The 12,338-nt window shown below is 34.7% G+C and overlaps 2 protein-coding genes across 2 annotated transcripts; both read left to right on the top strand.

Moving 5' to 3' along the window:
- Positions 1–1,209: 1,209 nt before the first annotated feature.
- On the top strand, positions 1,210–3,989 carry LOC141586023 (cytochrome P450 76AD1-like). The gene is made up of 2 exons (XM_074407117.1): positions 1,210–2,168; positions 3,263–3,989. Exons 1-2 carry the CDS (start codon positions 1,311–1,313, stop codon positions 3,866–3,868), a joined length of 1,464 nt encoding a protein of 487 aa, XP_074263218.1. The 5' UTR covers positions 1,210–1,310; the 3' UTR covers positions 3,869–3,989.
- Positions 2,072–9,600, top strand: LOC141586024 (calcium-dependent lipid-binding protein-like). The gene is made up of 12 exons (XM_074407118.1): positions 2,072–2,168; positions 4,626–4,770; positions 5,103–5,204; positions 5,431–5,481; positions 5,838–5,958; positions 6,144–6,265; positions 6,365–6,463; positions 6,551–6,631; positions 6,990–7,072; positions 7,450–7,675; positions 8,239–8,406; positions 9,128–9,600. Exons 2-12 carry the CDS (start codon positions 4,660–4,662, stop codon positions 9,407–9,409), a joined length of 1,446 nt encoding a protein of 481 aa, XP_074263219.1. The 5' UTR covers positions 2,072–2,168; positions 4,626–4,659; the 3' UTR covers positions 9,410–9,600.
- The last annotated feature ends 2,738 nt before the right edge of the window (positions 9,601–12,338 follow it).

Below are 12,338 nucleotides of genomic sequence, written 5' to 3' on the forward strand. Positions count from 1 at the left end.
GGAGGGTCTATGATCCGTTTACATGTGGCACGAACACGAACCCGACACGACACGATCTGTTTGCCAGGTTTAGTTTTAAGTTACGTACTCACAATTAATTTAAATAACATTAAAATGAAATGGAAATTATGTGAGGTCTTACGTCAAAATGGATCCTCTCCATTTTTTTCTCTCAATTTCCTTTCCATTTCTTCTCTTAAACTCATTTAATAATATTTTTTTAACCAAATCTCATTATCCCTTTATTTTTACCCATAAATTTTGAGCCGTTCGATGATACCAGAATACAATCTGGACCACCGAAAGGAAATGGTCTCTCCATTATACAATTAAATTTGAACCACCCAAACACTTAATAAAAAATAGAAATAGGGAAGTTGTTGTAAATTGACGGGAAAGAAAATAGGAAAGGTTTATTTAGAATTGAAGGGAGTATAATTTTTTGCTTCTCCTTGAGCAAATATTAGATGTAGGAACTTTAATTGTGAACGTCATTCTAGGAAAATAAGAGCCTTATTGGTTGAAAAGGGGTAAAAGATGAAGAATTAAGAAGTGAGGTATTAATTAAGAAGTACATGGAATAAAGTAAAATGACTTATTAAGCTGGTTGAGCTTCTTTGTATTGTAAGGAAGTAATCCTTTGATGCAATTCTCGTGCAATTTTTATCTTAGTCATTCGAAAATTGTCTCTTTGTTTTGCTAACACAAAAGTAAGGATGCGTATATTCGATATCCACCTTACTCTGCAATTTACGGGAGTCATTGAAGCACTGGAGTAATGTTAATGTATTAAGAAGTGTGATTATTCTTTGGATAGTCAGAAAAACTAGTTGCTTGTATTGTTATTGGCTTATTGCCAATATCAAAACAAGACTTAGATCCTATTTGGTATTCAACAGATTATTATAAGCACAAGCAGATTCGTAAATAGATTATAAATGACAGATTTAATTGACATGTTGATTAGTAAATTCAATTAACTGATTTAGTAGTAGTGTTTGCTAATTAGCGGATTTAGTTTAATAAATTATTGTATTTATTTGTAAATGATTGATGGATTCATTTATTACAACCCGGTAGCAGGCCACACATATTTTTCCAATTTTTCTATTTTTTTTTTTTTAATATTTTGCATCTGTGCCTAAAACATATGTGGTCGAAAAATGGACACAAACTTATGTGCCTAAACTTAACTTCATGTGTATTAATTGAGCAAAATGTACTACACACGGCATAGTTGGCCGATTACATTAAAACTACCTAAAACCACAAATTGATGGTAAACTTAGTTTGATAAAGCTTCTACAACAATGGAACCTTACACCATATCTCTAATTCTCATCTCCATAATCTTCGTCATCAAAATTTATCAAAATTCTACTAAATCCGAACTTCCTCCGGGACCTAAACCTTGGCCTATCATAGGCAACATACACCAGCTTGGCGACAGAACACATTGTTCTGTCGCCGAGCTATCAAAAAAGTATGGTCCCATAATGTCCCTCAAATTAGGAACTATGACGACTATAGTAATATCATCCTCTGAAGTAGCCAAAGAAATGTTCCTTAAGCACGACTTAACATTTTCTAGTAGAACATTTCCGGATGCTGCTAGGGTTTCGAACCATCATAAACATTCCATGGTTTGGCTCCCAGTCGGTCCAAAATGGCGTGACCTTAGGAAAATCGCGGTGGTTCAGGTATTCACGAACCATCGACTTGATTTGAGCCAGAGTCTGAGGCAGAGTAAAATAGGTGAACTAGTTGATCATGTCCGACATTGTTGTGAGACAGGGAAGGTTGTTAGAATAGGCAAGGCCGCGTTTACTACAACGTTGAATTTATTGTCTAACACGTTTTTCTCAATCGATCTAGGTAACCATGATTCGTCGAGTTTGCAAGAGTTCAAGGACATTTTTTGGGAAGTGTCGGAATTAAGTGCAAAGCCAAATGTTTCGGATTTTTTCCCGTTGGTTAGGCACTTTGATTTGCAAGGACTGTTTAAAAAGACTTCGGTTTCTTTTGATAAGATGCTCCGAGTTTTCGATAGGATTATCGAGAAAAGATTGAGTGACGGTATTGCGGTAAAAGATGATGTTCTTGGTACTTTACTTAAGTTGGTTGAAGATAATGAGTTCAGCCTCGAAGATGTCAGACATTTGCTCATTGTAAGCTTCCTGTTTTTTAAGCATCTCCCTTTATTCTCAAAGTTTTCCCTCCAAACTCCATTTACTTATTACATGAATTTTTCATTAAGTTCTAAAATATAATTTTAATGTTTTAATCAAAATAAAATAAAAGGGGTATAAAATTATAAAATACAAAATTGCTAATTTTTCTTAGAAAATGACTTGATACATAGTAACAGTATAAAACAATAAAACAAAAAAATGAAATCATTAACTTTGTGATAAAAAAAAAAAAAAAAAAAAAAAAAAAGATTTCATGACATGCTTAATTTTTTTTATTAGTTTTGAAGTTTTTTTTTTCTCATATTAAAATACAATGAGATGAAATATGAAAATATTAAGGTATATTGGAATGTTATAAATAATAAACTAAAAAGTAAAAACTTTATAAATACCGCGCATTTATTGTGCGAGTTCTATACTAATTTAGAAATTACAAGCATTTTTTTTACCAAAATTGAGGTGCGTTTCTATTTCGAAATGAAGCTATACTCGAGTTTCTGTCTTTTGAATACGAAATAATTGAGATTTTAGTAAGTAAACGTCCTGCAATCTTTCTAAAGCGCTAACGAGCATGAAAACTAAAGTAACAAGCGAGACACTGCCGTAGTTAGCCCCCCGTAGGGAGAACTCTAGTCGTAGGCTCGTAGCTATCCACATTTACCCGACCAAATAATGACCCGATGTTATCTAAACAAACGACCTGAAAGACTCAAACTGGAAATTATCTTAATCAAGCTTACCCGTACCTGAAATGACCCGATAGCTGTCGAGGAGAAGAGAGCGTCCACTTTACAAGTTCAAGGAGGTTCCATCCCAAAACCAATTGGCAATGGGAGGAGTAGCCCCTTGAGTTATAAACTAGATCACTCTTCTATATCTCCGATGTGGGAGATCTACATGTGATTCTTCACAATAGCAACACACCATACCTGAAGATCACCAGATCTTGGGCTCAAAGTGACCCGGCTGATAATAGCACACATTGGGGCAATGGGCATTTTACGCGCTAATATATCTTGATCACATGTATCACTTCTATAGATGTCATATATACTTTTGGTGTGTATCAGGATCTATTTGTAGCCGGCACAGACACAACCTCTAGCACATTAGAATGGGCGATGACAGAATTACTGCGCAACCAAGAAAAAATGGCAAAAGCGCAGGATGAACTAGACCAAATAATCGGCAAGAATACTACCGTTCAAGAATCTGACATCTCAAAGTTACCATATATTCAAGCCATAGTGAAAGAGACATTTAGGTTACACCCACCAGCTCCATTCTTAATACCTCGTAAGTCCGAAAAGGATGTACAACTCTTCGGGTTCTCTGTACCCAAGGATGCACAAATATGGGTCAACGTATGGTCCATTGGCCGTGATTCAAGCGTATGGCCAAATGCTCTTTCATTTTTGCCCGAAAGGTTTAAGGAAAGTGAAGTCGATTTTAAGGGCCAAAGTTTTGAGCTACTACCATTCGGTGCAGGAAGAAGGATATGTCCCGGCGTGCCTCTGGCTTACAGGATGGTTCATCTAATGTTAGCGACACTTCTTCATTCGTTTAATTGGAAACATGCTCATGGGTTAAGTCCTGAAGATATTGACATGGAAGAAAAGTTTGGCGTTACACTACAGAAAGTTCAGCCACTTCAAGCTATTCCCTTCATTAGATAATCTTATCAATTAGCTTGTCAAGTTCTTGGTTTACTCTGTAAAATGTCGAGAAAATTCTTATATATACTGATCGTACTCCCTATCTAATGAAAAATAAATAATAAACTAGAATCTTATAGTATTATATTAGTAGAATAAAATTAAAGTTTATCATTGGTTAAGGTGTACATCAGGCGTATCTTAGAACTTTTCGTAAAATGGCGACCCTTGATGACATTTAGAAGCAAATCTGCTCCGGCCGAGAAATAGATCTCTCGTTTCTTACATCTTCTAATGCTGAGTGTATCAAAAAGTTTTATTTTATAAAACCTTTTGGTACACTCATTCATAACAAGATTCCACGAGTAACAGTTTCATTTTATCAACTAAGTTAACTAAACATAACAACAATCCGTATTAAATTGAGACCGATCCGACTCCCGAGTGAGAGCAAAGTCAAGGATTAATGTTGGAGGAAGTCAATCTTATATTCTTAACTAATGTACGAGTATTATTTTAATAAAACCAAATTAAACAAGGTCACGATTATTACACTAATAAAAAGTCAACCAAGAAGTTGTTGACTTTGTTGCATTACTAAGCACATCCACATTTCCTTGCTACTCCTTACAGCAATTTGTCCGATCCATTCTTAATGTCAAATGTGTAAGTTTACGTAATTTATTTTCGCAGTATATTTTTTTACTTATTGCAGTACCTTTTGCAACAAGTAAAATGCCTAGTGCAAAAATCATAACCTTTACTTTATTGTTTGTAGGCATTTTTTTGTTTTATAATTATTTGAAGAAAAAATGGAGTTGATGATGATGAGGGGAATGATGCTTGGGATTACAGTTGGAATTACATTGATGGCTGGTTGGAAGATATCGATGCAACGCAGGAGCAAGTATCGTACCTCTAAGGTATATATTTATTTCACTATTCAAATCCGTATACAAATACTCCTCCGTATTACCTAAGAGATGAGAATTCGTATTACTCAGTAGGCTGGTCATTTAAATCTTTATAATGAGGTTATTACTAAGTGTAATTTTATCGACCTTCTTTTTTCTACCATTTCTCTTTTTAATATAATCATAAAATAAAAACATAATTTTTTGACTTGTATCGATAGAGAATAGATAAAATTTATATTGCTCGTGAGACGGAAAGATTAGAGAATAACGGTAACATAACTCTTCAGAAGAATATGCATTACTAGCTAACATAAATAGTTGTTGAATTGTCGATGAAGGCAGCGGAGGTAAAGGCACTTGCATCACTTGGCAGAGACGAGTTGAACAAAATTTTGGGTGATAGTTTCCCAAGCTGGATATCTTTTCCAGATTTTGAACAGGTCTATATCATTTTTCTTCAGTTATTGTGAAACCGTCTCATAAAAATTAGTGATCTTAGTTAAATGTGAACGTACACCTATGTTTTGAGATAAAACATTAAAACCGTCTCATAAAAATCAGTTTTATACAAAAACATGCGCGAAAACATGAGAAGTTAGTATTAATTTGGATAAAACCGTCTTACTGAATAATTTGTGTTTTACGTATCATGGTGGTTTATTTCAGGCAGATTGGGTTAACATGCAGCTGACCAAGTTGTGGCCGTACATAGGCGATGTAAGCATCAATAATACAAAAGGTTCATAACAATTTGTACAGTGTTTCATTATGTGACCAATGCTCTCGTGTTAGAATATAAACTGATCATGAAATTCCAACCATCAGCTTAAGGTTCGAATTCCACCGCCTCAATTCTACAGTGGACGTGGAATATTAGCATCGGGTAGCTTTTGGTTGAGATGATTTCCTGACAGTTTGGTAGTTGGTACAGTGGTAGTCGGAAATCCAAAAATCGCTAAATTTTCATTGAAACAATAATATTGACGGTTGTTCCTTTAGATTTTTGAAATTGTCTGATCTCTGATATAGTGAACCGTTTCGAAATCTGAAATTTGCAATTCATGTAATGTCAGGCAGCAGATTTTGTGATTAGGGAAAGTGTTGAGCCTTTACTTGAAGACTATAGATCTCCTGGAATCTCTTCTCTTAAATTAAAGGAATTCAGTCTTGGCAATGTTGCCCCTAAAATTGAAGGTATTGTGTTTTTGTCTCATCTATCCTATTGACTCGTTTTAAGTTTAAGATGGATATGTCCGTCTTAAACAGGAATTTGTGAACTTCAGACTATTATATCTGCTTTGATGTTAGATTATTTGCTGAGTGCTTACGCAGCCAACATTAGATTATTTTTAGTGATTCACACGACCACCGCTTGTCAGGTATTCGTGTTCAGACTCCACTGAAGAGTCAAATAATGATGGATATCGACCTTCGATGGGGTGGTGACCCGAGTATCATCTTAAATGTTGAAGCTGCAGATGTTGCTACAATACCTCTTCAGGCCTGTCTCTCTAATGACTTACTAATAATTCTATATATCATCTTCGACGTGTCAATTACATGTCTAATTCTTTCGACATTGGTTGGTTGGTGACTGCAGTTAAAAGATCTTGAAGTTTTCACTGTCATCCGTCTTATATTCCAACTCTCTGAAGTGATTCCTTGCATCTCTGCAGTTGCAGTTTCTCTACTTGCAGATGTAAAAATTATCGCTTTCTTCTTTACTTCTGATTGTACCGTGTCTTTTCTAATGTATGATTATACTAATATTGTTTCCTATAACCAGCCAGAACCTCGGATTGATTTTACTGTAAAAGCAGTCGGCGGAAGCCTAACTGCTCTTCCTGGCATCTCTGATATGATTGATGTAAGCAAATTCTGTAATATAAAATGATCTTGTTGCGACTTTTGTTTATGATGCTCTGACTTGGTTACAGGGTTTAGTGTTCGAGTAACTGGCTTTCTAGTAGTCTAAGAAACTCGAGTACTCCTATGTTTGTATTGTAAACTTGGTTTTAAAAAAAAAAAAAAAAATTGGTAGATGTAATTAGAGAATAGTTGTTTCCCTTTGTCGCGTTAATCTGAATAGTCTAAGAGTCCGTCATGATCTGTGGTGTGAGGCGGTGAGCTATGTTATTATGAAATTTCATAATTTGAAACGGTTTGTTAAAATAGTTCTGTCGACAGGCAACCTGGTCCGACAGTTTTCTTTTGGCCTTTTGCAGGAAACTGTGAAATCAATCATTACTGACCAGCTTCAATGGCCGCAGAGGATTATAATCCCAATTACTGATCCGGTTGATGCTAGGTAGTCGATCAAATCCCGAATCTGTCTGCCTTAAATCCTTAATATCATCAATGCACAGGTTTTTGAAATGCCGGTTTCCTGAGGTCAAATTCAAAATTTAGCGTCTTTTACTCCGTACTAGTTTTACATTGTTGCCATCTCTAAGACTGTTTTATCCATGACAGGTAAAATCACTGTTTTTTTTCCTTTGGATTTTACCCGTCATGGATAAAACAGTTTTTTTAAAAATGCTGGTTCCGTACTAGTTTACATTGTTGCCATTTCAAAGACTGTTTTATCCATGACGGGTAAAATAACTGTTTTTACAGTTTGGTTTCGACTTCACTGTTTCTGTAATGTAAATTGTAATATACTGCTAATTTTGGTTTACTATGCAGTGCCTTGGAGCTTAAACCTCAAGGCAAACTGACTGTGACAATAGTGAAAGCTAATGATTTACAGAACAAGGATTTGGTTGGGAAGTCGGATCCTTATGCCGTCATATATATCAGGCCGCGTTTTAAGGTTAAAACGAAGGTGGTCGATGACAATCTGAACCCATTTTGGAATGAAACTTTTGATGTGATTGTACAAGATCAGGAAACGCAGTCACTTATCATTCAGGTTTGGATTTGTTTCCTCCATCTCCCGCTTTTTTTCTTCGTTTTTCACAAAAAAACTGACCGACAATAATTCTTTGTTACAAGTTCAGAAAACGGTAATTTTTTTTTCAAACCAATTATCTGGTTAAGGCCTTGAATTTGAAAAAAAAAAAAAATTCACCGCTTTTTGAACTCGTAGCCGGTAGTTATGGTTGGTCAAACCTTTTTTAACGAATAAACTTTGACCGACCATAATTCCCGACTACGAGTTGAGACGTCGGCGAATTCTTTTTCAAACTGAAGACCTCTTAAAGACGGTCAGTTTGAAAAAAAAGTATTGTATTCTGAACTTGTAGTCAATATTTATTGACGGTCAAAGTTTTTTTTTTTTGCAAGAAAACGGGTAATCTTAGAAAATGAAAAAGTTGAGGGTACACGAGAGAATATACATTTTTTTTTACGTCATGGAACGTATTAAGCGTGCTATCAACTGGAGCGAGCTGCATCACAATGGTCCAGAGTTTCAGGATTACTGCATGCCTGGCTGTGATTATTATTCCATTGATTGCGCTTCTGTACATGCAGGTCTTTGACAAGGATCCTGGGTACGACCAAAAACTGGGCATCACGAAATTGCGTCTAAATGATTTAGTTTCTGATACTCCCACGGAATTCCTCCAACTGAAGTTAGGCCCATCGCTCCATAACACTTATGTTAAGCACAAGAAAGACAGTGGAACTATTACAATCAAGGTGCATCCATTTTCGCTTGATTAATAAGTCTTGTATGAGACGGTCTTGTCTAAGAGACCACCCCAAGTCTAATGTATTCCTCATTTGATCGTAGAATTAATGGGTTAGTCATTAGTGTTACCCGTAAGACCGTCTCAGATAAGTTTGTATTACTTTACGAGCTTATATTGCTGAAGCTAGGGCTGAGCACCGGTCCAAAACCGCACCGGACCGGACCGGAATCGTCAAAAATCTCGGACCGGATTATAAAAAATCCGGACGGGACCGGACCTGAAAAATTCCGGTCCAAGACCGGACCGGGCCGGTTGGGCCGGAATTATTTTACATGCCCACTTTTTCAAATTCCGGTCCATAAATCCCGACCGGATTGGACCGGATTAAGTAGGCCTTCAATGTATTTTTAATTAATATTTCAAGGAAAAAATAAAATAAAAATAATTCCGGTCTTTCCGGCCGAACCGGAAAATACCGGTCCAAGACCGGAGCGGACCGGAATCTTAAAAAATGGTGGACCAGGAACCGGACCAGAATTTTTAATTCCGGTCCGGACCGGATGTTGCCCACCCCTAGCTGAAGCAATGATGAAGGTGTCTTGTATTAACAAGTCTTGTAGGAGACGGTCATAGAATTAATGAGTTAGTCTTACGTGTAAGAATGTCTCAGATAAGTTTGTGTTAATTGACGAGCTTATATAATTTATATTGCTTGGATTAATCTGTAGGTAGTTTATCATGTATTCAACAAAGACGAACAAAATGCTGCATGGGAAGCGGAAAAGAAGATGATTATAGAAGCGGGTTTGAAAAGAAGCTCAAGGAGTGCGCTTAATGGAGCTGCATCACTGGTTGGCTCGGGTATTGGAATGGTAGGAAGCGGCATAGGAACTGGTGTTGGGTTAATTGGGTCGGGCCTGGGGGCTGTTGGTAGCGGACTTAGTAAAGCCGGAAAATTTTCCGGTAGGTTGTCTATTACCGGCCGCTCAAGATCGAAGCGAAGCGAGTGAAGTAATCCTATCCTGCAGAATGGTATATAACACATTAACATCCCAGTAACGTTTGTATATGCAGCCAGAGCCAGTTAGTGAGTTATTTTATTTCAATTTAACCTGTGTTTTATATCGTCTTTCGCGGTTAATTTTCTGGAAAATTGGTTGTAAAATTCTTATTTTTGTCAAGTCGTCTTTTATTAATTTAATGATTTGTAATTAAATCCCAAAGATTAATTTTAGATCAATTCTTATTTAAGACGAGATATCCTTCTAATTTTAAGACGGGTCAAGTAATATGTATAAGTCAACGTAATTATAATTCATACAAATAAATTTTAAATGGTAAATTTAGGTTGTGGGCGAACCCTTACCAACCTTAAGATGCCATTTTGTAATTTTCCAAAAAGACGGGATTTTGATAACATTTTATAGTTAAATATGATCATTTTTCTAAAATAAGTTACCATAAGCTGATATAAAACTAGCTGTATCCAGGGGCGATTCTAGGATTTGATAGATGGGCGTGCGTAAAAAAATTTTACAACAAAAAATCGAGATGTACATTAAAAAATCTTATTTAATTGGGCAAAATATATGGTGAAAGAACATTAAAAAAAATTGCTCCTTGTAAGGTAAGAAAAATTATCACAAACCACTAGATAAACATAATTAATACGGAGTATGATCTTTTACCAATCAAATTTGTATTTATTTTTGGCAAAGGGGTACAGATGAATCCCCTGCACCCCGTCAGAAACGCCTCCTATAATAGTACTTATACTAGTATTGGTGCCCGGCTTCGCCCGGGCTACCTCTACCTACCATTATTTTTTTTCATTAAATAAAATTACTTAAAGTTGCATAACCCATAAATTTATCATTAATATATTTTTCTATGATATATCATAAAATTACGATGAAATAACTTTTGAGACAAATTCACTACTCCCACTATTAATATTTTACACTTATTAATGAAACAATAGTAATAACATTTCACTACTTGCCCGTAATCATTGTTACTTTCACTACTCCCGCCGTAATTATTGTTACTGTCACTACTGCCGCATTAATATTGATAATTTCACTACTCCCGCCGTAGTTATTGTTACTTTCTATATTGCCGCATTAATATTGATTATTTCACTACTCTCGTTGTTGTTTCTACCACTTATACTAATCTCGCTGATAATATTGTTACTTTTACTATTCAAATGAGTGATTACTATCATATAACTATATCCAATGTTACTACAATTCTTTTCTTTACTGACGAAATTACTTTTACTACTTAGACATGCAATTTTAAGAGGATTATATATTTATATAAATATATTACATATATGCATTAAATCAAATCGAAAGAATTATGCAATATTATATATTATGAAATCTAACTTAATTATTTATAACCTACTTATATTATATTTTTGTATGTTAAATAATTAACATCTCTATACATCTAATAAACTATAAATTTTAATAAAATTGCATAGATTTTAAATTTAATATATACTTTTATGATGAAAATAATTAATAGCATAAGTGTACATGTTTATACTATTTAATTATTTTATTTTAAGGAAATTGACTATCTACTAGTCTTCTATAAGTATTTAGGAAAATTACCAAGCATCTTTTTTCATTTAGTCTCCTTGAAATTGACCATCTTATTTAATTATTTTATTTTAAGGAAATTGACCATCTTAATTAATTATTTTATTTTAAGGAAGTTGACCATGTTTTAGTCTCTTACAAATGTTTAGTAAAATTACCAATCTTCTATATAATTTAATTTTAACCCAAACTATATAATATTTGCATTGAGATCCTTTAATCGGGTCCATCACACAATGCTAGTGATTTAAAATCATATAGTATAATTAATTTGTATAACTTTCTTTAATTACATTGAAGTCCCTTGGTTTCTGGATTTAATATATAGTATTGATTTGCGTAAGTTTATACAGTACTCTGTGTAATCTAATGGGAAATGGGCCTCTCCATTTTCTTTCTCTACATTTCCTCACATAATCTATTTGAATAATAGTTACTCATTTCATTCCTATTTTCACTTCATTTCTATGCCTAAATTTTGAATTGTTAAATGTTACCAAAATATTATTTATACCATTAATATAAATTTGCCTCTCCATTACTTTTGAGAAAATGAAGAGAAAATGGAGAAAAAATGGGGTTTTGAGGAAATGGAGAGAATCTGGATCGAAATCTAATGAATTTAAATCCTCTCCATTATCTTCTCTCCATTTCCTCTCTAATACAATTATATTTTAATATATTTTCTCTTACTATCCATTAAACCGAAATAATTACAAGCGTTGGATTATCACAATATTTGATTCGGACCGTTGATAAGAAATGGATGTCCATTTCTTTTGAGGAAATGGAGAGAATCCGGATCGAAATCTAATGCTGTGTGCCTGTGCACTTACCACATCACATGTATCAGTAGCTAGTACGTTAAAATATGTGGGGCCGTCAACGTGGTTTTGACACGATGGGCATTTTGACTTGTGAAAAGTGAGGCACGTGATATCTTGGCTCAGTAATCAAAATCTTACCACCCCGAGCCTCTTGGGTTTGTGATTCAAACCACGGTCTGTCGGTGCTCCAAGCAAGGCAACCCTTTTGTTAAAATCGAACAAATTTTGCCGAGTAATAATTATTACTCCTTCTGTCCCGGTCATTTGTTGTCATTTTTCATTTTAGGGTATCTCAGTGATTTGTTATCCTATTTATTTTAAGAATGAACTTGATGAGTAATTTGATCATTCTCATTCAATTTGTTCCACTTGTCATTTAGTTATTAATTTTTTCCTCATTCTTTGGTCTTTGTGCCAAAACGAAAGGACAACAATTGATCGGGACGGAGGGAGTATGAAATTTGTAAACGGAATTTTTGAACTATGGTTTTTTTAATGTG

This window comes from Silene latifolia, chromosome 6 (assembly GCF_048544455.1).
Source record: "Silene latifolia isolate original U9 population chromosome 6, ASM4854445v1, whole genome shotgun sequence".
NCBI classification, from domain to species: Eukaryota; Viridiplantae; Streptophyta; class Magnoliopsida; order Caryophyllales; family Caryophyllaceae; genus Silene; species Silene latifolia.

What these genes read in the sequence shown, in the direction of transcription:
- LOC141586023 (XM_074407117.1), top strand. Translation starts at nt 1,311, where the DNA reads ATGGAACCTTACACCATATCTCTAATTCTCATCTCCATAATCTTCGTC. An exon ending in ATGTCAGACATTTGCTCATT is followed by an intron (nt 2,169 to 3,262) that starts GTAAGCTTCCTG and finishes GGTGTGTATCAG; the next exon opens with GATCTATTTGTAGCCGGCAC.
- LOC141586024 (XM_074407118.1), top strand. Translation starts at nt 4,660, where the DNA reads ATGGAGTTGATGATGATGAGGGGAATGATGCTTGGGATTACAGTTGGA. An exon ending in TTGCTACAATACCTCTTCAG is followed by an intron (nt 6,266 to 6,364) that starts GCCTGTCTCTCT and finishes TGGTGACTGCAG; the next exon opens with TTAAAAGATCTTGAAGTTTT. An exon ending in ACTGATCCGGTTGATGCTAG is followed by an intron (nt 7,073 to 7,449) that starts GTAGTCGATCAA and finishes TTTACTATGCAG; the next exon opens with TGCCTTGGAGCTTAAACCTC.